Here is a 25998-nt window from a genome sequence, read left to right as displayed (position 1 = left end):
TCTGCGTCTGTTACGAAAGCAATCTTAATTTTAAAATTATACAATTTTTAAGCGCACACCCTTCCAAGTGCGAATATTTTAGATATCACCAGTGAAATGCTGACGTAAACACGCTGTGAAGGGAAAACCACATCTTGTTTAAAATATTTAACGAATAAGTCATAACTAAGAATAAAGCATAACACTCGCATGCACATCTGAATAAATAAACAATGTTTTTGTTTAGAAACATGGATTTATGTAAAAACGTGTATCGTATAACTTATTTGTTAATCTCTAGGACATCCTTCGTCCTCTCGTTCAGCAACAGTAACACAGTTTAAGTACAGACTGGACTCTCCAGTATTGTTCGTTGTTTTTCGACTCATTTTTGCACAACTACGCTTCTTTATATTTGATTATCTGTCACCATTTGCGCGTTCTTTCCGCCTCACGCGTTGTTTAGTTTAGACGAAACGTACAATTGTCGAAAACAGCTTCAGGGAGCAAACAGGCTGACTGGCCGCATCTGGTGGCGTTTCTCATTAGTCCTCTCCTCACTTCTCATCAATTAATCAATTATACATAAAGCATCACCTAGTTACAGGCATTATTTGTGCATAGCTAAGTTTTCAGCCAGATTTATATAATTTTTATCTCTCAATATTCTTTCTCTTCGTCAGGATCGTAGTGATGGTGACTGGATCCAGCACCAGTTCTCATTATACGCGCCCTTATCGTTTCAGGGGCAACCACCTAAACAAACAAAAACAAACACAACCGTGCTGTTTAGTTTCTTTCATCTAGGTTTTCAACCGAATGTACACAGAAAGACAAAATAGAATATCAATGGACCTCATGTAAGCAGGCAGTTGCAATTCGAGAATTTGCCGCTGCAACGAAAAAATCCATTTAAGCATTTGCAAGCATCAAGCTAGGTTCAGTTATGAAATATTATTGAGGACTGTTTGAAGCAGACTACACGATTTTCCAAAAGTAATAACTTTGCCCGCTTTAATCTTGCCATTTTAATAGATAGGAAAGATATACCGCCGATACATACTCTGCAGTCATATGCCTGGCCGATAAATTTCATGGCGTCGATAAAGAGCGTTGTTATATTCAGCGTATAGGGGACTTCGGCTGCTTTGTAATCGTAGGGGAATGTATGGTGGTAATTGTGCCATCCCTCACCGTTAGCGCCTAGACTCACTGCCCAGTTTTCGACTGGGTTAATATGAATGTCATAGGGCCTTTGGCCCCACATGTGTGCAGCAGAATTGACCAACCATGTCATGTTCAAGCACCAGCAGTACCTGTACAAAAAGAAGATGATTAAAATTAGAGAAGACTGAACACAGTTACCTTCTAACTAATTGTTACAACTAACTCATTTATGTGACGTCTTTCATCAAAGTCACGAGTGTGCTAATGACAAATTTTCGTTAGGTGGTAGTACACCAGATGATGCCCTACATATTTGTAGCGATATTGTAACAGTGCTTTAATTAAAGGTGATATTGAATAGAACTGTTTACCATGGGGTTAACTTCGGCAGGGCCAACTAAATGGCAGGGCCATAATTTCACTCGTAAAATTTTTTGTGAGTACCGTGGTAGCCTAACCGACTGACGGGCATGCTACCACAGCAGTTTAAATGTTAGTGTTGGCCTGATAGTTGGAAAAATTGATAATAAAAAATATTAGAAATTAAAACATTTAGGAATAGTTGCTTGTATAATTGCCCTACAGTATCATAGATCTGTTAGGGAAATCTTATATAGGCCCAGTAAAACTCACTCAGATAAGACTCCTAATGGAAACGAATTCCTAATGTTATGTCTAAAGATAGGGGATTGCGAGGACTATACTCTAAGACTAATCATTGGTAATGCTCAACCAAGCATTCGTTGGACGCTGTTTAAACCGGATAATGTCCTGGCTACTAAGGGTAATAATGTAATATTCATACATGTAACAATTTGGTGAGCTTATGGACTAATAGAGTGATAGAATGGTCCTGTTAAACCACCGTTGATAAACAAAGAGAAAAATGCTTATATCAAATTATCAGATCACACTTCTGAGGAGGAGTCATCGCAAACCAGAAGCACTATCCTTAAAGCCATGTAGTTACATATAGCCTTGGCCTTAAGCGATATCCGTTCGGAATGCCCACTTTCATGCTTCCATGTTATAATCAGAAGTGTCTTGGACTGACTGCATTATACAATCCTAAATTAAATAGCGTCGTGCAAACATCAGCCCAGTCGTCAATGACAGGAACATCGGTGGGAAGCAGTCTGGTATTAGGTGAACATGTAAACCATTGACGCTTTCGAGAGTCAAACGGCAGTCATTTCATTCCATAATTTGCCACATATAAGAAGCCGGATATTATTGCAGAGAACAACACTAGCCCGCACATCGAGCACTCATTCAATCAGGACCGGCTTGCGACAACATATTATGAATGTTACACAGACGGCAAAACCAAGTACTCTCTTAATGCTGAGGTAACCCCGTGGAATAATCATTTTTTTCTGTGCGACGTACACTATATAGATATGTTAGCCTGCGATCCGTTAATCTTCTAAATGTGACCCGCATTAATGTTGCCAAAAATCATCAAAGTCATTTCGAGGCATCTTGTTATCATTTCAACAATCGCATGATAGCGAACTTGTGTAACAACCATATAATATGCGTCTAACGTAACCTTTCGCAAACTCCGCAAGACGTTTGTAAGAACGCGAAACTCTTCATTTGCTACCATGTTTTTATCTCTAGTCAGTGTCTCCGCAACCATATATATTCGACAGTGCTCATTCGAACCATTCCTTAGAAGCGATTGCATCCTATCTCTGGTTCTCCGATGCGTCCGTTTTAGCGTCACACACAAATACATAAACATATCTAGCAACAGCGGCGGCTCTCTATCGTCTCTTACTGAGGACGGCTCACTCAGTGTCCTCTGTTACACTAAATACAGGTTTGTTTTTCTAGTTCGTTTCTTACGCAATCTTGTTGATTCGAGTAGTCCAGCAGCGGCAACTAGACTGCCCCTTTCAAGTGGCGCTATTTCTACGCCACAGTGGCGTACTCCTCACGCCATCTAAGACTCACTTCCGTTCATCGAAATCAGACGAGATGCAATGAAACGCTTTCGTCGCCGCCGCCGTCGCTACTGTCGTGAACTTTGATACAGATAGCAGCGACGGAGCATACATGTGCTTAAATTAATATAGGTAGTACCCAGAAGCCGAATTGCACCGGGCAGTTGGGGAGCAAGCATGTGCGAGCAATCGAATATATTTTTATATATAACCTTGAACTAGTTAAAAGGACGGACTGTTTTATAGATGCCAACTTTGAAGTTCTACGCGCCTCTTGTCTGCATATTGTGATGAAATAACCAGCCCAGGGTGTTGCGCTCTTTTCTGTTGATTTACTGATTCAAACGATGCCAGTTTCTTCTCACTGGTAATAATATAATGGATTGTAGTATTAGCCCATGGAGCTTTGCTATTATAGCACTTCTGTCAGGTAGCAGCATCAACGACATTGGGCCGGCAACTTTTCAACTCGTTAGTTGTTTTCTGGCCATAGCCACTTCTGACTGTTTCTGCTATTGCCGTGTCACTAAAGACAACCCAGCCCGAAGCGAGGCAATTGTGTTTCCGCCATGGTGGTGTCTTGTCAGTGAAAAGGATGGTCTCGATTTAGTTTCGTTCGATTGATAGGTCATCGGTCGATCGAGGTGAATATAGTTAAATTTGTTTAATTGAGCTTAGTTTCACTTCTCGAGTAAAATTTGCTATGTCGCAATAGTTAGGCAACGCTACAACTAGCGCCATATTATACGAGTCGACTAGAGGGACGCTTCATACTTGGTCGACATCAATAAAGAAATTACTGTTAGTAGAGTTTCTGACGAATCCTCTACCAATGCAAAACGCGACGGGTAGATTAGGCGCGGCCAGCGCCAGCGTCACGAAACAGAGCTACTAGTGCATAGTACAGCGTCATGGATATCGAATGGGGCCGCGGATGAATTCAGAGGAAACTGGAAGAGGTCGACCTAGCACTCCAATAGGTTCAATGGGTTTGTAGAATCGCTACGGGATGAGACTGCGGACAAAAAAAAAGCCATTGAGCGAAACAGTGAAAGAGACGCTAGCCGAGTTATTCTAATATCGTGGACCTATCGGCCCACTCAGCTGTCTGAGGCATTGGCTAAATTTAACAGGTTTCTGCAAACGGTACTGATTGTAATAGTAATGGTAGCCGCTATTAGGTTAGGTCAAGGATCAACAATGGAAATGACATGGCGTAAAAATTCTTTAGAAACTTCCGGTTGTAGGTGGCAGGAAAGCTCTATGATTTCGGTAAGAACAAGCTAACAAAAATGTTTTGCTATTATTTGCTAACAAAAATGTCAGCTAGAGGGCCGGATTGCAACAACTATGAAATCTTGTATTCATACTGTATATTTGTCTCTAATTACTCGTGACATGTTCCGAACTCGGGCGTTCTAAAGAGTGGATAGCTTTGGAGAAGTTAGACTAACTAGGGTAATGGCTTTAGCGGCTAAGCGACTCTACGCATTGCTTCATATTTCTACATGCAGAGCCTAGGCTCGTTCGTCAGGGTTTGACTTGCCAAACATATGTACAGAGAATCAAGCTAATGTAGCGCTTCCATTTTTCCAGTTTTGCTCGACTCAATCACGCATTTAATCGTTTGTTAGGTTTCAGCTTATGTAAATGGTTTCAACTCCCCCCCCCCCCCTTATAATTACCTGTAAACCGTCATTTGATATTAACAAAGAATATGTGAGCGGCCAATTGTCTCTGGTAGTCTCTTATAGTATACATTGCAAACTGATCTTCATCGCATCGATTCAATCATGAATCGAAACAAAAACCTTAAGTTCATTAGCAGGAACCGCATGATATTTTTATTATTTGACAAAGCTTTTTAGCGTTTTTTTCAGTAAAATTCGATATCTACTGTAATGGCGAAGGTGTCGTGTCGTGGAAACAATTCAGCCGGCTGACTCTTATCATACTTAGATATTTCATTTAAGGAGTAGGTAATATTGGATACTATCTTTATTGTTATACTCTTATGAATCGTTCATCTAGGTTTTCGTTCAGTTGTAGTAAAATCGAGCTGATTTGCGAGCAGTTTGCGAAACAGTCTTTATTTGTGAGATAAATTTGTTTTGACTGCAATGATAACGTGTGAGTGTTACGCAACGTGTATTTTTTTCCACGGACTATAGCATCATCTAAAAATCGTAGTTTAGTGTTTATACGGTACAGATCTGTCATATGAAAGAAACGCCAGATAGATTTTTTGTTGAGCTTTAAACCTGTAACCCTATGCTGTAAATTAAAAACATCGCCAAGTGTTTCATACATATATATATATTAGTTCTTCCTTGGAAAAGCGCGCCCACATTTCTATCCTTGTTGCACAGCAATTTTGTCTGCCTATCTTCTCGCTAATTATGCTTATCGCTGAGATACACGTACCTCCACATTGCGCAGACGAAGAACGCGTTCATAAGCGTTTCACCGAAGAGCACTATTGGAATCGATGTTGGTAAGATGAAGCACATAAAGATAGCCAGGGAGGGGTAGTACCTGAAATGCGGTAACGATTTTTAGATATTTTCTGGTAATTATTACGGTAATAAGTAACATAATACAATAATAATGTGTAAAAAAAGCAAGCGGATGGCGTACTCCTAACTTTCCTCTTGTTACCATGATATCATGTCAACGTAGCAAAATGACTTGTTATAGATGACCAGTCGGTTTCCGACCCAATTTTTGTTATTGGACCACAACGGGAGCTGCTATATTGCAAATCTATAAATGGTCTATTGCAGTCTGTCGCACTATTTTGCCAACGTCAACTGGCGTCTCTAAATCTTGAAATACTAGTCGACTACCTAGGCTACTGCTCAAACAACACCTACTTTTTTTGGAAACGGACGATGGGGTCTTCAAGAAGATCATCCATTTTCACTTTGGAGCCCTTAGTAATGACGTCAGGATGTTTTTTGCATAGAAGCCAACCGACATGCGCAAAGAAGAAGCCCCTGGTGGCATTGTGCGGGTCAGCGTCGGTCTCGGAGAACTTATGGTGTACCCGATGATCTCGGCTCCACTCAAATATGCTATTCTACAATCGTAAAGAACCGAAAGGAAATTTCGTAAAATTTAACAAAATAACGTGAAGGAATTCTACTGAAGGAAAATATGCCTATATAGTACCTCGTATGCATCTTATTATGCACGAACCTATGCTACATCCGTCAAATGGCTTGCTTGAGTTTTTACTTGTTTTCATCTTTACTTGTGAAACACAGACGAATGCATTAGGATTGTGGCGTTGTGTCTCAAATATTAGTCGACGCCAGCTTGCTAACGCAATGTCAGTAACAAAGCGATCAGATGTGTTACCAAATCTCGTTTATATACTCCATTAATGGTGGAGCTGTGACACGTACTTATGTTCAATGCCTTGTAACTGTTCGTATAAATCGTGCTCAACCCAACAGTAAAGAAAAAAACAAGTCTCTTCTCGAAAGTATTCCACTAGGCGTATAATCGATAAACTATGACAAACCTGTTACATGTTACTAATCGAATCATAACTATGGCGTGACCCATATCGGCGATTTACCGCCGATCGTGCGGGGTGCCAGGCAGACAAAACGTTGCTCTGCCAACACCAGATCACTTCTCAGTAATAGCGGCAAAGGCCGCCGCGACAGCTGGGAAAGTCGACGAATTTGTCGGACCTGTTATTAAGCTGGGTTATAACGGTTAATTGGCAGGACGCTTCCTTCCTACAACGACGACGTTTTTCGTCCGTAGATTGTTGTGGCTACCCAATCAGCTATAGAGCGAATTAGGCAGCTGGCAAGCCATTCTGTTGAATATAGGCAGAATAGTTTAAGATGCACCAAGAAAGTCCTATAGCATGTTCCTTGTCACCTTCTTCATCGAAGCAACCTCTGCTGATCTACCGCTGTTGAATCCGATCTGGCTACCAAATCTTACTTATGCTCGCTCCGATATTACCATTATGTTACAAAGATTCTGCAATTTTCTCTGCTTAGAAAAACAGTTCATATTTCATAGGGCGGAGATTTTCTAAAGACACTGCGTAACGCTTCTATAGGTTTGAGCTACCTGGTTCATAGGTTCAATGAAATAAATATTTCATTCATTCATTTCCTATTGTAATATTTTTTACATTAAAGAGGCACAGAAAAATCACTACTGAAAATAATTGACAGAACGCACATGTTGTAGAATGATAAGGTCTAACTCAGAACTGAACTCATAACTCCTGGACTACTCTGAGACTCTTTGTAAGCGTCGTCTCATTCCCAAACAACTCGAAGAAAATTCACACCATTACCGAGGAACTGACCTACTCAGAACGTAATATTTAATGTTATCTAAACTGACATTAATATCTGAATCTCAGGTTGTAGTGCTTAGATCGTAACGTTGGTTCCGCTGTGTCTATGGAGGGTAAATCTGTCCCTTCTAAAGCACCTCAACGCGTATTTCAGTAAAAGTCCGCTGGGTGCTTCGTCCTTCTCCAAAACTGGTTTCCGAACAAAGTACGCTACACAGATAACTCTCAGTACAATCAGGTCTGCGGTAAATAGCATTGGTTTGGCTCACTGAAGCGCTCGTTTTCAGCTACACTGCTGCTATTTTGACGGAACCGTATCGCTGAGAGAAGAAAAGCGTATACCTAGTTGGTGGCTTGGTAATGCGGATATTGTGAGAAAAGGGTAGAAGGTAAAGTTTCTTCCGTTTCGGAGCGTTTTTGGCTTTCCTCGATACGAAAGCAGTACTGAAAACGCTGTTCTGTGGCCTATGGAATATTACTAGAAAAATCTGCTGAATGGGATTAATTGTCTTTCTTTTCTACAGACAGCCTAGCTGACACGTGACATGGCCTACTAACATTTATAAAAATTCGCTGAATAATAATAATAATACTAATTAGGAGACGCTGATCCTGGCACGTAAGTATAATCTGTTTACAGACAGATTTCACACGCATTTTCATCATCGCATGTAGCAAACATCGTTGCCTTTCTACTGGCGCAAAATGCAAAACGTAAATCATTTCGCTCATTACAATAGAACATATTATAGGTACCTGTAAAGCCATTGTTTGCATAGTTGCAAGGAATACCCGAAGCGGAAATCGAGCCCGATAACTTTTGTGCGACCACAACCGGTGACATCCTGCTGTAATTCCTAGGCCTGACAATACGTATAACACGATTGCTGGGATGCGTCACGAAAACGACAAACAGACCCATGCGTGACCCAGACGACGACGGTGCGAGAATAGACGAAAATCCAAAACAAGCATGTAATACACAAGACGAAACGAAGTGGTATACAGAGTTAGATTTGTTGGCAATTAAAAACGCTATAGTCTGCTAAGGGATGAGAAAAAATTGTGTTTATGGTGGAGGACCCGTGTATGCGCTATCGGTATTGACGGTCCTTTAAACGGACGATAAAGGCGATAAAGACATTATGATGATTGGAACTGAGTGTTAGGCTCTTGAATTTTAAGTGCGTGAAAGAACTCCTATGTATTGGTTACTTTTAATTATGTTGTTATGACAACCGTTTGCCTCATATACAAAATTACAAATCGCGGAAAAAATACGGAGAGAATGCGATTTTATCGTGTGAATTCAGCTCATGTTGTTCGTCTCCACTCACACTGCCGAAGGCTAGAATGTTTTTCTGTCGCGGCCACCGTTTGTACCTACCTTGCGTACCTTAAGCCACCTAGTAACATAATTACGACTCTGTTTTGGCATGCAATTAATTATTTCATAATTAACTTCTAGATCGTTACATAATTTGATCAAATTATAATTACAACAAGAAAGTTGCGATATTAACAGGCGCTTCTATCGCAATCTACGCTTTCATTATATTTAAATCATGCTCGTAAACATTGAATTACAGTTGTTTTTCATTGAACTTGATTAATTATTGCGTAATGCTCGCAGAATGACCACTCATCGCGCATTACAAGATGTCGATTTCGTTTTTTTCCGGTTTGATTTTATTTTTGTTAAAAAATGATCGGGGCCAGGGATGTGTTTCAGTTTTAGACCTATCTTCGGCTAGCCTACTTAACTGACAGAGTCAATAATGGTCGTATTCATCGAATCCGATAGGCACCGAACCAGCATTGCAAAATGAGATCCGAAATCAATAAAGTAGACCTGCACCCCAGCCGCACGAAGCCTCTGTTGGATCTCTGGTGCCGGTTCCCTTAATCTGACTCACTCCTTTCCGTACGTACATCCCATCCGCCACACCCGAACAAAATGATCAATATCATCAGCATTCACCGTAGCATTTGTTCAGTCCTTTATTGTTTTTGTTATTCTACTAATGGATCAAGTAGACGCTGTATAACGTTCGCGTCGCATTCCGGCTGCCAACGACGGGCTGAAATCCCGTTAAGCCGATAACCTCTAGTACCGATACTGGCGCCGCCAGGAAATTAAGGAAACCTTTTCTGGCTGTCAGCACATCAGGTGCGGCGCGAAAACTACCTAGCTCAGCGATCATCGGAAAAACACCGCATACGACGGCATAACGTAAGATTTTCATGTGATACGGCGACGCGTTATTATACACATGTGCAAACGTATGCCACGGCCGACGTATAGTTAGCAACAGACCCACTACCAGAGTTCATGTAGGTGTCCCAGCGACGACGCATTTGCAACAGAGGCAGCGGTGACGCGTGTTTCGAACATCCGAAAGTGGTATAGTTGCTATTCCATAACGATCAAAAAGTTCAATACAACGACTCTTCCAGTGATTGACTAGAAAAATCGATGGATACGTTGTATATATATAAAACGCGATTTTCCAAACGAGAAATTATTTCATCTGTTTTTCTTTGTTATCAGGCCTTCATTTTTCTTCTCGATGATATGACACTAGGGGTGGAATCGTCGCGTGAAATATGTGACGCGCCAGACAAGCTTCACCAGAAATAGTAGGAGTCAAAAACGCCAAAGCAGCCAAGAGAACCATCAGAACGCAGAGTCAGTAGGCAAAAATTACTGTCATATGAGGCTAGTGATAAATAGGGTATCATATCCTAGGGATAATTTTTTCTCCGATGTTTGATTGATCGTTGACGCCTTGTCGATGCTGACGACAAGGGATATTCGGCGGATCCTTTCACGTTCAGCCTCGAACGGATAGCCGGTGGCATTTTGTTGCTTGGTCAACAATACACGGCGAAATGCCGTAGCGAACCGTGAACGGCATACAGCCAAGGGCTGCTATCATCTTTAGGGCTTCACCTGACCTCGGTGTGGAGCACCTTTTAGGCTAATCACCCATACGTTCAGCTGTGCCAATAAATAGGCACACCGTCGTGAAACCTTCGTCTATCAATTTTCGACTCCTAATGAGCTGACACTCCCGTCAGGACTGGACTACCCGTAGTATTCGCACAAGCATTGGTTGCAGAAAGTTCTAGCTAATTGATGGTATCAGGTCTTCAAAATGTAACGGACGGCAGATGAAGCTGTGGCGGCATCGCTGACCTCGTGAACAACGAACGGTGATGCTTGACACGATGGATGTCCATCATTCATTTTAGGGTGATTTATATCTATGTCTCTGAGGTAGAAATACTATGGTTTCATCGATATCTATTTCAGGAAGGTAGCGGCAGCAGACCTTTTATCCGGTCTATTTTCGGCGGTTGGCGGTGGTTCATTAAAACTGCGTGACGCAGGTACAAGGGCTTTTCATATGTGAACGTCGTTTGTCAACGTGTCGCAGACATTGTACAAACATTACGGAGCCTATTGTTGTTATTATCACGTACGCGCGCGATTGTAATGACAGTAAGTACGACAATCATACACCATCTATTAATCAGCCCATGGCACTCACAGGGTTTAAAGTCGCACGCACTGCATTGTATTATCTATGGATTAGAGATTAAGTTGTGCACCAATTGTAAAATGCGAACGTCGTTAAATCGTTGAAAAACGTGTTCGCTGTTCGCGGACGTCGAGTTTGCAGGATCGAAAAATTTTGCGACAGGAAACACTGGAAAGTATGTAGAAGTAAAAAGCCGCGAAGGAGGAACTGCACACAAGCACTTTATGAAACACATGCGAAAGTAAACGCTGTGACCTTGAAACGCACAGCCTAGAGAAAAACACGTGACTGTCAACCATGTATATCAACGATGCTTATAGGTTTTTTGCTCAACTGCACAGTGTTTCACTATTAACTTAGTTAATAATTGGAACAAAGCACACATATGCATTTGTTTTCTCTCTCTCTCTCTCTATATATATATATATATATACATATATGTTATCTATTTTCCCTCTGTTCCGCCGTGTAGCACTCTATCAGACGGCTGGCTCCGAGAACGAAACGAAGTGTCTCTACGCCCCGGTTTGAACCTAGACCACAATGTGTCCCTACGATTAGCAGGCAAATGTGTTACCCACTAGGCTATCACAGAGTCTATATTAGTTATCATACTATTAGTGATAGCAGGATTCATTGTTCCTTGATTAGCAGGTATCTGTTAGAAGAGCATGAGTAAATGGAGCGAGGAAGCCGTCCTAGCAGATTTCGAGGCAATGAGAGGTAGCAAACAATGCCAAAGACTTGCTGCAGAAGCTGGCCATCTAGGGTCGGCTAAAATGGGCAGGTGGTGCGTTTCCTTGCTTGGTACCAGTTAGAAATGGAGATCACCATGTTCTATGTCGAATAAATAGTATTGAACTCTATAGATAAAATATTGCCTATAATCTATCTAATACATTGCGCAAAAAATTATGACAATTTTTTGCGTAGTGTATTAGCGTATCCCGCTAATGGACATTTTCCCGCTTGATGAAGAATCACACGAGTTACAAGTAAAAATATGCTGTACACTTACAACCGTGACACCAACACGTTTATGGTTCTATGCGCGGCTTATGATGGTTACCCAAGACTAAGGCGCACTTTTAGAGTATGGAAAATTGGCAGAGGGTTTCTTCTTGCCAGATGTCTTTCGACCGCATCTAAAACGATTAGATGATTGGTATAAAGGTAAATATAGTACTTCAAGAAATAGTAGTGTGGGCCGACGACGCTAACGAGTGAGCATTTCATGCTTCGTCTGGAGTGTGACGACCATAATCGCTCCTGATAATTACGTTTTTTTGGGTGCCGCATTCAAATCGAAAACACAAATTAAATGGGCTCGAAAAAAAATTCTCCAATTCTCTATCCGGTCCTGTAATAATATACAACTACTATAGGATAATACGGAAACCAATAAGAGTTTGCTTTCGTATTATACATTTCCTCAGTTTTAGGCTGTTCATTATTTCGAAGTAGATAACTAGACAAAGTCATACGAAGACAATCAGATCGTGATCCAGAAAAGGTCGTGACTTATTGCGACCGGAAGCAAGAATTCAGACGACACTATCGCAGCCTGCGCAAGTAGATATTCGAACCGCTCCCAGCAACCCTCGAAATGGTAGACTAAACTAGGCCCTTGGCCTAGTTCTAGCTACAAGTTGAATGAACTCGTTTCCTACCCTACGCAGACTGGCAAAAGACCCATGGCTGAAGAGTACACCGAGATCACGCTGTATATTTCCGCGCTGCGAGGTCGCGGCATTAAGCGTCTTCTTTATACAATGGTTTTCTGTCTGGCGAGCGAAATGGATCGGGAGCCTTTGGGCGGCACGGTGGCGTCGAGATAAAAATAACCCATGCGACACCAAACGTGTTGACCCATTTTGGCTGACCGTCGTACGTGTAGTAACCTAGAGCTCGCTCATACCTGTGAGTCGTTCTTCTATTTAGAGAGCGTTTTTGTTGTTGTCTTATTCGTCAGTCCAACCTAGACGAAGGACAAACCCGAGCCAATAAAGCATGCTCTTCGAGCATAGACCCAAATAGTGCTATGAGTCTGAGCGGCCAACAGGCCGCTGAGAGATATGGTGTCCAAAAGGTGTAAGATGTTGGCAGGACAATTATACAAATAAAATTTACACAAAGCTATACGACTACTAATACTAAAGTGGACGGCCGGACGTTTCCCTTATCACAAAGACGGTGATGCCTGCGAAAGAAAAGATGAGGCAAAGCGGCGGGTCTAATGAAGTACACGTCTTACTTGAAGAGAGGTGCCGGCTGTGCACTGTGCAAACCTTAATTATAGGTCTCATGTTTTTTCGATGTTCCTAATTGAAGTCCCTTTGATTTAAGTGTTGGGCTAACGTCATTGCACAGAAGCTCGAGTCCTAAGAGCTAGGAGTGTCTGCGAATGACTAGATGTCAGCATGAATATTTAATAAACGTGACAATCAGGCGCCCAGCGATGTAAATAACAAATTACGTTGCAAAACATCAAGCAGTAATTTGTAGATATATTCAACGTTAATAGAGAATGTTTAAAACGATAGAATTAGCCAGTAGAAGTAGGCTACAAGAGTTACAACAAAAGAAGCCTTAATATTGCGTTTTTGGTGTCATCGTATAGATCCTTTAATGTATAACGAGTCACAACAGTAACGCTTGGGGACACTCTAGCGTCAGGTAGCAGCCTAAGCGATTGCCTAATGCTTATTATTATAGAACGCGTTATTTGAATGTTCTAAAATTCAATTGTTTCGCATACTCTTCTACTCAAAAAAATCACTTAACGAAACACGAATAAATGTTCTGTTCCGCCATTGTTACAGTGCAGAAGCAATTGCCTCCGTTACCATTTTGTGAGTTTGTCGCTGTTGATGTCACTGCCTGCTATCATCTGCAACAATGATATAGTTTCAACAGAAATGCTAATACAAATACTAAGGTCATACAACAGATTCTACCTATATACATTGAAAGACGGCCTAAACAGTCAGGCTTTGGTCACTGCAGTAACCATCCCACCCCGCACCTTTCCCTTGTCCGTTCTGCTCCGAAAAGCTGTCGCCATTACATAACACCGACGGGTGCACATGCTTCAATGCTCTGCGCTATGGACCTCACGTCGTGCGGCCAAAATCCGTCTGATCCGTACTCCGAATCGCGTATTGGCCATGTGAAACGTTTCGCTTTTGGCTCATACGGTGCACGAGAACACGCCTGCGATACGACTAGACATTTCATAAACTACAGTTGTATTTAGTTTGCCCATTGGCGTTTCACAGCAGGTAGTAGGACCGTTATATGCGTGCGTAAACGTTGTGCATAAACTGACACAAGACCGCCGATGACGACCAGCACGATACGCGTATGTTGGCAAGACCCAGCTTGCGATCACTATAGCAATTATAACAGTTATAATGAAAATGTATGTTAAGTTAATAGTAAAGTGAAAGAAAGGCATGGTCGGTTTGCTTGCGAAAGCCCGATCGTACGCGTGTTGCCAATTTCTGAAAAAGCAAATCTCGTAGTAGGCGCCTTAGCATAAACAATAATCGACTGCCATAGTCTATTCGGTAACACTGACTGAGAAAAACGTGCGAGCGTAACTGACCGAAAGACGTTTAAATTCTCAACGGTAAACAGTCACAGACCGCTTGGAACCTGCGGCTTCAATCGCTGCTTTCCGTAGTATCTTCTAAACGACAACAACGACCCTATCGCGACCGAATCGCGCCAACGGAAACCATAAACGTTTTTTCTTCATTGGAAAAAAATTGTTTGCTGTGAAATGATAGCATTTCGTCAACGATGTATCGATTAGCTTGCTCTGGTCTCCGTGCTAGTCTGTAAATTAGTATGAACGAGCTACTACAAAGATATTATTGTTGTCGCTCAATTTTAATTATCTGGGAAAAATATGGGGTAGTAAGGACTGTATATTGACTCCAGTTCAGCTTAGTGCCAATAACGCTATTTTCACTGGGCTTAATTACAATAGGATTTCACTGAATTTAATAACATTGAACGTAATGATTCCTTATCATCCAACGTTAGGTATATATTTCTGGCCTATAACAACAATGGCAGACGTGGCAAACTTGCGTATATTAGACTGTATATAGGCAAAATTTGGTGGACTGCGGAGCAACAACCCACTTTGATTTGATATAACAAAGCTTTTCTGATGCTTTTTAGATCACGAAGTTTGAAAAGTAAGTACCACTAAACGGTCCTTTGATTGTAAGTGGGTTGCTGTTCTAAGCAGTAACGGACCACTGTTTTCTGTTCATAAAAACACTTTTTCCTTTCTAATCTGCCCACTGTAAGCTCATGGAAACCTTACGCTCTAGTAATTTTTTTCTTAGTACTGTATGTGGAATCTGTTGTTGGAATACATTGAAAGGATGACACTGAAGTGTTGAAAAAGGTACTACTTGAACGTCGGATTTAAATTCGTTACTGTAAAGCCAATTCTTCTCCATAGACCAGATACTGTTTTCTAGCTTGTATTGCGTTAGAGACGGGTAGATAAGGCCTTTTGTCTAATTGTTTTTGCAAAAACATCGTTGCGAAAACAGTTATAGCAGGACAAACAGATTGCATATACCTAAATATTCATTATTTCAAATGAGACATGGAAGTAGACCACTCATACCTGTTAGGTACATCAAGAGTATTGATCAAACATATGTGTCGATGTTTACGTCCAGCAATACCGCTTTCATTCGGTTTTACAGTGACTGGTCTCTGTTTGCACAACATAAGATGTATCAAATCTAAAATTTACCACACCAAGTAACCTAAACTCAATAGCAAAATACGTTACTATCGATCTGTCTGGGTAAATGCTGAATAATGAGAGATCTGCACACTCAACTCGAAATTTAGAGATAGCCTCCCACATCTCGAATCGATGTGTGCACTGTTTGCGCTCTATGCAGTACATCGGGTATACCAGTTGCTTTAATCATGGCTGGGCATAAAAAGCATGAAGCTACCTACGGTATCATTTGAAAGAACAATGAATATTGCGTCCGTAATACTCATTTTTCCCGCATTCCCTCTCGTTCCTTCTTGCTGTTTATTTCGTTTTAACTACCAACCAATTACAATTGGACTAACCTGTAATGCACGTCGACCACATAGCCTGCGTGCACATGAGATAGAATCCATAAACGGCCGCTAGGTGCAGATAGCTCATGAGTATGACGTTCCGCCAAACGATCTGCCTCTTGTATGGGGCAGCTGGAGGGGCTGTCTTCGTAACGGTTGTCGTCACTGACATTTTGCCGTTCGAGCAAGCTTGCTGATCTGACTATGGTAAGCCGGAGTTCGGCGAAGCTCTCCGAAGAGACCTCTGCCCTTCCAACGATAATCGAGTGAAATCAGCGAGAAGATTTGGACGCTTGCCCGGACGCACTGTGCGAAGCGGACAAGGTGTCCTCAACTGATCACAACTGACGTTGAATTTTGTTTGTTTCGAGTCTTTGGCCTCCGTTTGACACTGCTAGATCTTCCGCGTAGTGTAAAGATCAGCTAGTGCTGCGTACCACACAAAGCGCAGTTATACCGTCAACAGTTGAACACCTATTGCAAGCACACTTTTTTCAGGTCGGGTAAGCGCACGTGGTGTGCCTGTGTTCTGCTAGTCCGATATTCGTTACTCGCCAGGTCAGCCTTCAGCTTAGTTTGAGCAACGTTGTCGATGCAGGTCTTCTTGTAGGTTTGGTGAGTCTAGCACGTCTCTCAAAAGGTTATATGCAGCAGGCCCTCCTAAGGACTGCCTCAACAGTGTGACAGCTGGCTGACACGCGATCACTCAACACTCTCTCTAGCGCCCTCGGCGCTGATCTTTGTTGCGTTTGCACTGTTATCGATTACTACAGCGTCTGCTGCTGCCTGCACAGGCAGACCTGACACCTTTACAATTCCGATGTCGCAGCTAGCCCCGTAACTGCTTCGACTGCAACTGTTGTTGATGATCGTGATAATGATGGTGTCATTCGGAGACTCCGGAGAGCGTGTGCCTGCCGCGTGAGGGCAAGGGTGCGCGAACGTAAACGGAAAACAGCAGCTACTGAAAAATGCTCTAGTGACTGTAAAACGTTCTAAACGGCACCACAGCGGGTTCACGCGCCGTTTACCCGACGATGCCGGTATCAGCAGCAGCAACGTTAGTTAGTGACGGACGCCGACGAGGTTTGCCAGCTAGGCTGCTGGTCGGTCTAGCATAGGGGTGGGTGAGCGCGACACGGTCGCAGCATCAGTTCCTTGCTTGGACAGACACGCGCACAACGACACAGTGCGAAAGAGGCGGATATGGAGCGATACGCGAACGCGATACCCTACGCTGACGTCGGCTGGCATCGTCGTGCAAACGCAAAGAGGCGAGGAGGTCGAACGGTGCGCTCTGTATTTTTCTACATAATTGCACCACGTGATGGAAAGAATTGGAACTGGTATGTGCGTTGTCAAGGCGGGATCTGTGAATGACCAATGCAGGACGGACCAATTGTCGGTGGCCAATAGGAATCGTCGTTGGAGCCGGCGATTTGCCGGACCGGCGATTGAGTTCGGACGCGTGTCGAAAAGCGTCATCGAGCAACGATCACGCATCGAGTATCGTGTGAACTCAGGCGGTAGGGATCTGCCTTAACATGACTACGCGGTTAATGTCAATTCGGCCGGTTCCTACCGGTTGACAACTGATAATAGTATTGTGGTTATGGTGCTCCTTATACTAATCTATCGGAGACATGGCGACTGGAGACTGTAACTGTAGCAGCGACAATTTCCGCAGCAGTACAAATAGTACCATTAATAGGAAGAACAGAACAAATAACACCGATAGTAACTCCTGAGCACCCTCTGCTAGAGAGAGACCAATGATCAACTTTCGGATACTGAAAACGAAAGTATAATAAACGAAAGCATTGACGGCAAAGGTGCGTACACTGGCTTCGACGTGTTTACTGTGATCCCCGGCGCAGCCGTCAACGCCGCTGCTTTTGTAGTAATTTGTAGTGGTTCTCTGCTCTCTTTTCGTTGGTTTGTCATATATTTGCGTCAGTGGAGCGTTATTCCCGCCAATGGAAGCTTTGTCTAATCTATCTCCGCCGTGTTCTTCTTTATAGTAAGCATAGTCGTTTGAGCGCTCCACGAAGGGGTGACGTGGCGTAAGCGCGGCCATCGACAAACGTAACACAACGCAAGCAGTTGATAGAAGTCAACAGCGACCGACTGGAGGTCAAGTAGCCGAGCTATTTTTAGATGCGCGCGAATGCTCAATTCGATTTTAGAAACGGCCGGCGCATCTTTACTATAGTAGACGCACGTTTTAAACACGCCGCTTCTTTCAAGCTGAACGACTAATTTAAAACTATATATAGTATTTCATCCAGCATTTCCAGTGCCTCAGTCTGGTGATAGCAAGGTAGTGGGTAAACGACGACTAGTAATGGATGATGATCAGTGTCATCATTCACTCACACAATGTCAAAGACTGAATTTAGAAGCACGCAAAAATAGCGATATCTCCTAGCCTAGATGAGGTATTTCCTGAGCTACCAACTACGACGGATAAGACTGAGTGCGTCTAACGTTCACACAAATGTTACCAAATAGGGCTGCAGGAAAGATTAGGGTTCTGGTCACACCACAAAGTTGCGCGATGTATGTACACACGTACGCACACGCACACGCATACATGCATATACATTCACGTTCATAGGCATGCATATGCATACGCATATACATACATACATACATACATGCATATACATATATATACACATACATACATACATGCATATACATATATATATTATACATACATACATACATGCATATACATATATACATACATACATACATGCATATACATATATATATACATACATACATGCGTATACATACACACATGCATACATGCATGCATATACATACACATACATGCACGCAAACACACACACGCACGAACACATACACATATGCAGGCACGCATGCACACACGCACATACATCTACACGCGTATATACACATACACACATAGATAGCTTAGTGCGAAGAAATAACGTGGTGTTATCAATCTGAATGCTGACGTATTGTTAGAACATACCACCGCCGATTTGAAGCGACGTGTTCCCTACCCAACACCCTGTAGTGCCTTGATTTTCTCTACTATGGAACGCCAAACAGCACGCGCCTCCGTATGTTCCTCCGACGCTCTTAGCAACAGCCTTCCCACCTCCATTCATTCATTCATTCGTACATCTATCAAAACTCGCTTCTGAAAGAACCTTTTACGGGGATCTGCAGTTTCACACCAGAGTTTCAAGCCACCGCTTACTATCGGCTGGGTGTCGTCGACGGTATTATGGATTGATAAGTATTCTTAACATCAGCAGCTTTTGAAGTATTCTGCTACATTTGAGGATTTACCGTCGTACTCAGTAAAAGTAAGATCGGTTGCAGCACTTACCCAGACTGAAAGACGTGTCAATGGTAAAGATACGAGACGTCCGAATTGAACTTATGAACTAGTCCTCGCCAGATCCAAATTGTAAATTTTTTATTGTTTTGTATCTTTATGTCGGTAGGTTGCCCTATTTTTTTTTGCTAAATACCTAATTTTGTTTTTATATCAATGGCAGCATAAGTTGTTTCAGTAGTCAACAGCACGTTATACAGGGAGTAGCTACTATTAAGAATATAGCTCCAAGCTGAACTAATGGTTTGATCGTAAATTGTCTTCGATACGAAGGACTGTATACAAATGTCAAGCATTAAATTATAAATACTATGTCTTTACATTACTCTGTGCTTATTCACATTCATAAGCTGGTTCCTTTCTTACAAGTACAGATGTCCTACAAAGGACAAAAGAGGCCGCGTCTCGAAAAAAGCTATCGTAAGTTTTTTGTTTTGGCAGCAAAAGTTAAGCATTCGAGCAGTTGTAAGTAGTATTCGTATACGCGGTTTCGATACGTCTAAAACGAATGGTGTGAAATAGAGGCGTATGGCGGAATAATTTAGAAAATCCTCATTTTTCATGAGCAGTAGTAACTAGGAAAGCTATGGCCACTACAATAAAATACTAATGGCTAATCTTTGCAATAGGAATTTTACCGCTTTGCATTCAATAACCCCAAGGCCTATATACAAGTTTGTCTAATAGGTCGCAGGCGAAGACGAAATAACAACAAATCCGGACAAGTATGATTAGTCAACAAACACCGTAGGTTAAATAAAGGGCTTTACGTATGACGCTGTCAGATGGAATTTACACGAAGGAAATGTAACTGCAACTTGGTGTTTATTTGATAGAGTTGCGGCAAATGCACGCAACAGCTCCGACGGCGTACGTTATCCGATGAATTCCTAAATGCATTAATGGAAGTAGGACAGCAGGTAACGTAACAGAAATTATGCTGACAGTGCGGCGAGACGCGCCAATCACACGGAGCAGGTGACGCCACTTTTTCATGAAACGATCCTTTCGGACTCGCGTTGTTTTACTTTTTTTCAACCATAGGAAACACTGGTAGTAAGAGATCAACGAAAACTCGTTAATTAATACATTATTAATATTGATATCTACATTAAGTTCTCTTCTGGTGTAAACTTTGATGGTTCCACACGGCGATTGGTCGCGACGATCGCGATTTACGGAAAAGTCAATGGCTTATCTTATTGTATGTTACAAGATATTCTCTGGTAAATTTGCAGCCCCGTATTTCATCATACAAAGCCGTACTAAGGACGAGAGATCGCACTCCTGAAAATTGTCAAATGTTTTCTTGTTTTTAAAATTTGTGTAAATTACAATTATGGCATGCATAGCCGGATATTAGCAGCAGTTACAGGATTGATCAGGAGTCAGGTGATTTCGGCCATCTCTTCTAAATGGAATCTGAACATTGTGGTCCGTGTTTCAAACGAACCGACGTCGACTGATGTAATCACTGCAACTTCCATAATTCCAAAGAAATTAAGCGGTAACTCTAAGCTAGCTTCGAGGTGATATTTGGCCCTTTATTCAATAGTTTGTATTACTAGTGATACACAAGAAATTAAGCGAAAGAACCTGTGAATAAGTTACATTCACATTGTATCTGATACCCCAAAGAGTTTCTTCAGGCTATCTAAAAGCAGCTATAGAGATGGCCAACTTCTGCGTGAGCAGAATTCTTTCTTGGGAGTTGATTCCTGTCTTCCTGTAACCCGTTATGGAATAAAACCATATTTCTGGCCTCGTCCAACGCAGCTAAAAAAGAAAAACAACTAAGTGATTGTCACAAAAATAGACCCTTGCTAAAATTACGCACCAACTAATTTTGATTATTGCGCAAAGTGCCAGCCGTCAATCTCACACATGCTAATTGATCAGGTTCTACCCACGCTCCTATCCTTCCGTCATTCATGCAAATCTCCCTGCATTCAGCCACTCCTGCGATCTAGGGGACCGATTTTATACAGGCGGCTCTGGTCACCCGCGAGAGCCTAGCCTTAGACAGCCACTTAGTTAAAGTAAATTTATCCACTGAGTCGAGTCCTCGTCAGAACGGAGCATCGACCATATAAGCGGAAACTTGTACCTAATTTTAGGCTGTTGCACATCAAGCAGTTGTCCATGGATCGATCGACCTGAAAGAACTACAGCAAGCCGAATTGCTCCGCAGCTTTAACTTACGTTTGCGTGATCAATCAACGTAGCAGCACCGATGGACAAGAAGTCGCCGCTAAGGGTGCACGAGCGTACATCCAGCTTGTTGGAAGCTTCCTTTTTAATTTTCGGCGATGCACTCAAACAAAAAACGACATACGAAATGCCGTTGGAACAGTTGAATATAATACGTATCCACTTATTGACTTATCATAATATAGCCCGACAATTCACAATCAAAATACCTGTGTATGTCTTGTGGCTGGATAAGTTAGGAGTCTATAGAACAATATGCATCGTCGGTAAGTGCTCTAAGCAGGAGACAGCCTATCAGGCAGGCTCCGAATTGAAACTGTAACAGGACGTCGGGTCAGAGTGATTCTTCTTTACTACTCGCATGAATCGAACGTTTATACGCAGATGACAGATTTTTGGTAACGGATGAAAGACATCCTTTAATGACATTCAAGTCAGCTGGAGTTCTACATTATTTCTAATCTAGATGGTATATATATATATAAAAAACAATTTTATCGAAGAAGTGTTTTTCAGCATGAAGAAGCCACTGCTATATTAAGTTCCCTGCTTCCTTAAATGAACATATAATAAATATAGTTATATCGTAACTGTCTATGTACATTGATGAAGCTTGAATGAATAGGCTAATGAAATACCATGATCAGCTGCTCCTCTGATCCTCTGTCTGAGAAAATTGTTTGCTGTTAATTAGATTCTGAAACGTTGATGATGAACCCTGCTAAGTACTTTTAACTTTAATATTTTAAAAATAAAATATTTTAACACTGAAAACATTCAAAGGTGACATTACAATGGACCGCCTTTTAGAAACGGACGACACCGGCCTATGTCGGGTAATCTTATTCTTTTTACTATTGTAATAATACATTACGAATGCGTGTATAGCCATCGAATTAAATGACGCTCTTCTTTAAACAACCGAAGCTCTAAAACGAATAATTACTACGGTGCAAGTACGTAACGAATGAATAAATGACATTATTCTTAGGAACGGGACTTTGAGGATAGGGTATTCGTCCTTTTCTAATGCTGGAAGTTCCGAGCCCTCACAACGAGGTCGATTACTGAGGTGCGAAGATCCTTCACAGCAAATCTTTTCAGAGGAATCCGACCTGGGCTACCTAGAAGCCTGGTCAATTGACGCTGATCCACAAAAATGGAAGGTCCAGAAGGAGCCGTTTCGCATATGCGACTAAACCGTTTATATTATCCCCCGTCGTTTGGTAGTTACGCAACGTCAAGCCTGTACAATGTCTTAGTTTTTATGAATAGAACAGAACAAAAGCTTCTTATGTCTGTGTATGAAAGTCAGCCAAACCAGAGACGTTAGCTAAAAGGATAACATAAATAAAGGATTGATCTTGGCTCCTTACAAGCGGACTCCGCACAAGCGTCACCTGTGAACTTCACTGGCTCGAAAGCATCGAGCTAGTAAAACGTTTGCGTGAATGCAACCTTCTATGATTATATGTAATCCATGGGCGTGCCATTGCCATAAAACTCATCAAAAACAAGCGTAGCCCTACGATAAGTGGTAGCGTAAACTGCTGGAGGTCCTCTTCTATATGTTCAAGTGCTCACGGGGGCTCGTCTGTCTTCAAACAGTTTCGCTGGAGAATATATTATTTCAAAAAATGTCCGAGGGTGTTATCGTTTCGGTGCAAGCTGATCTTGCATAAACAGGCTTTAGTGTTGCTCTTCTGGCTTACGGCCTAAGCGCCGTGGTATTTGGCTAGACAGAGCTCAGTTGTGGGGTTAGCAAACATCACAGATGGGTTTGACCATGATGTTGTATTCGAAAATGATTGGGTATTAGAATTTTCATTCTGATTCCTGAAAATATACCAAGAGACGTTGTTTACAAAGGCCATAGATATGCTCGACATGTTCATATTTTGTGCCTGATCTGACTGAATCGAATAGGTTTAGGTATTTGATATATACCTGGCAGAAAGCGTTCAACATGCATTTGTTGACTAGGACTTCTGATGTTGGCATAGATTCTATTGATTGCGTATATGCGCTTTATGCTTCCGAAAAATCGGTGCCTTATCAATGGGCAATAAGCTGATGGACAAATGTGCACGAGACGATGTTCCATTGTTGTTAGATACAACAGCGCCATTGGGAAACAGATGACTGCTTTATATAAGCTTCAGTTACTCGGACGAGTGAAAGTGACTCAGAAAATTTCGACTCTGACAGAATGAGACCAGTCCCTAGAGTAAGAGGCTATCAATGAAACTATAAAACCCCAGCTGACAGTTAGATACTGAAGCTGCCAACAGAAGCTACACAGGCGCTAGCAAATTTATCTTTGTCTTTATTTCTGCAAGACTAGCTAGTCGAATAATGTCCTCGGTCAGCTAAGTAAACAAGAGAATCTCGTTTAGAATCTAGAGAAACTTTAGGCTATAGGGGCTGGGTAGTACATTGTACCGAAAAAACTAATGGCACATGCTATTTGGAAGACTGCTTCCATGGAACTTAGACGTTAAACGAGAAGCACTTCATTTACTAATTATCCGTTCGTGTGAATTACTTTGCGTTTAAAATAAGATCGAATGGGCCTAAGTCTATCGGCGTAATTAGTTTCAGTCCTAAAACAGGTTGACAAAATTGATCCGACTGTTCATCGATCCGAACGACGATTCTATACAAAGTTGCAGCACATGGATCTAAACCTTCGGATAGGGTCCATCACTGACGCTCCGTTTTCTCTTCGCTACCCGGGCCTACAGCGTGAGTCCATCACTAAATATCTAGATCACATAGAAATTGTCTCAAGTCCGCGATGCAGGAAAATACAAAGTGTGCTACAAAATTTTTGCTGAACTCGTACTCGTACGAGCTTCCGTCGTACGCGAAAGATCTCCGGAATAATTCTTCCAGCTATTCGCTCTAATATAGGAAACTTCCAAAACCATTGCAGCTCATCGCATTATGTTAATTCAGTGTTTTCCGCTCACTTTTGCCATTTTCTACAGAGCAGGGCGTCTATTTCATCGTCTCGACTTTTCTACCGCAAAAACATATGCACGCCAATGATTGGTGTCAGCTTAAACAGGGAACATGCGTCTAAAAATATGCCCAACGATAGTGCGATGATCAGTCGATGTATTCTTATCAATTGAGTTAATCGGTTTGATTCCGTTCTACCCTGTTCGTCATCCCACGCGTTCACCCCGCCATAACAAACTACCAAGAGACCTATCTCAACACGTTCTGCCAAGTACCTTTTATCTAATCTCTGATGCATAGATTAATTTCGCCCAGGAGCCTTTGCCATAGTACAAATAGTCGCGGCTCTCTAGTGACCTCCAAGATTTTAACACGCCACTGAACGAGTGTAGCTGCTGAATGTAAACGCGATACGAGAGTATCTTGATGTTATTGTGTTGTCACTTTTTCATTCTATTATTCACTGTGATAGAAAATGGCATCAGTATAATACGATACTTCGGAGAGAAATTACTTTCGAGTGTTTCGCTTGTCAGGAGAACCGCCTGGGTTCGGCTTGATAGGAAATAAACTTCTAGCTTGTTGGAGTGTTAGAGCAACGTTCGTTGACAACACACTGATCTGGGACTTTCGATCATATTAGTATTTACTGCCATTCATAGACACCCTGCTTCAGCCATTCAAGAGCTTGATGGGACGGAATGAAAAATAGATATGGGTCAAATCAAGTCCAAGTTATTTTTATTGCAACAAGAAAAGTATTTATAAATAACCGTTCAGGGGTTCGGGGTGAAGGGTACGAGAGTGGATGACAAATATCGGCTAGTGATCTCGGCTAGTGGAAACCGGTTGCCAAGGTCGACCTCAATACTCGGCTTACGTGAAACAGGCAGGTGTTCCTTGAAGAAATAAACAAAATCAAAAGAGGCCGAACAAATTAACAGCAATCATTATCAGACAGTCTAATAACGAAGTTCTCATTTTGCGTTTCTATCCTATTCTAAATACCTGGGCCTTCGTGTTTTCTTTCTGCTTTGTGTCTTTTTTTTCGTAAACTTTATTTAGCTCTTATCTCGCTTTCGCGTCCTATGCGTAATTGAACGCCATGTTCTCGCGTCCAGATGTCGCCAACCGTACGGCTACTGTCTGTTTGTTTCGCATTCGCAAAGCGCAGCCAATATGCTCACCCCCGGGGGTGAACAGTTAAACATAATTAATCAACACTTCGATGTGACGTGGATCTAGAACTAATACGGTTAACAAGCTTCTACTGATTGAAACGAAATAAGCCTGCAGGTCTTCGAGTTTTATTATTCAATAACAGGCACAATTTGTTAAATTAATTCTTTAATCAATTGCAATAGCATT

At 41.9% G+C, this 25998-nt stretch overlaps 1 protein-coding gene and 1 long non-coding RNA gene across 3 annotated transcripts in view; both read right to left on the bottom strand.

Annotated features, from left to right (window-relative positions):
- Positions 1–215: 215 nt before the first annotated feature.
- LOC111251765 (acyl-CoA Delta-9 desaturase-like) lies at positions 216–17250 on the bottom strand. Of its 2 annotated transcripts, none has more exons than XM_022808739.2 (6): positions 16089–17250; positions 8182–8312; positions 5969–6174; positions 5520–5630; positions 1043–1295; positions 216–735 (listed from the first exon to the last, which is right to left on the bottom strand). In XM_022808739.2, the coding sequence occupies exons 1-6, from the start codon at positions 16249–16251 to the stop codon at positions 640–642; spliced, it is 960 nt and encodes a 319-aa protein (XP_022664474.1). In that variant the 5' UTR covers positions 16252–17250; the 3' UTR covers positions 216–639. The 2 variants fall into 2 exon arrangements, with proteins under 2 accessions (XP_022664474.1, XP_086846082.1); XM_086989956.1 differs by lacking the exon at positions 16089–17250 and adding an exon at positions 15622–15839.
- An 8099-nt stretch (positions 17251–25349) lies between these two features.
- The window catches only part of LOC111247114 (uncharacterized), a 51298-nt gene continuing 50649 nt past the window's right edge, over positions 25350–25998 (bottom strand). Inside the window, exon 3 of the long non-coding RNA XR_002671967.2 lies at positions 25350–25529. This is a non-coding gene — a long non-coding RNA (uncharacterized LOC111247114). The remainder of the gene's footprint in view (positions 25530–25998) is intronic.

Source organism: Varroa destructor, unplaced genomic scaffold (genome assembly GCF_002443255.2).
Source record: "Varroa destructor unplaced genomic scaffold, Vdes_3.0 BEIS01000001.1, whole genome shotgun sequence".
Classification (NCBI taxonomy): domain Eukaryota; kingdom Metazoa; phylum Arthropoda; class Arachnida; order Mesostigmata; family Varroidae; genus Varroa; species Varroa destructor.
This window is presented reverse-complemented; position numbering and strand designations above follow the sequence as displayed.

Bases quoted from the DNA above. Each gene is read 5' to 3' on its own strand.
- LOC111251765 (XM_022808739.2), bottom strand. From the start codon at position 16,251: ATGTCAGTGACGACAACCGTTACGAAGACAGCCCCTCCAGCTGCCCCA. The intron at 8,313-16,088 runs GTTAGTCCAATT...GACGCATCCCAG, and splicing joins GTGGTCGACGTGCATTACAG to CAATCGTGTTATACGTATTG. The intron at 736-1,042 runs GTATGTATCGGC...TTGTTTGTTTAG, and splicing joins GCCAGGCATATGACTGCAGA to GTGGTTGCCCCTGAAACGAT.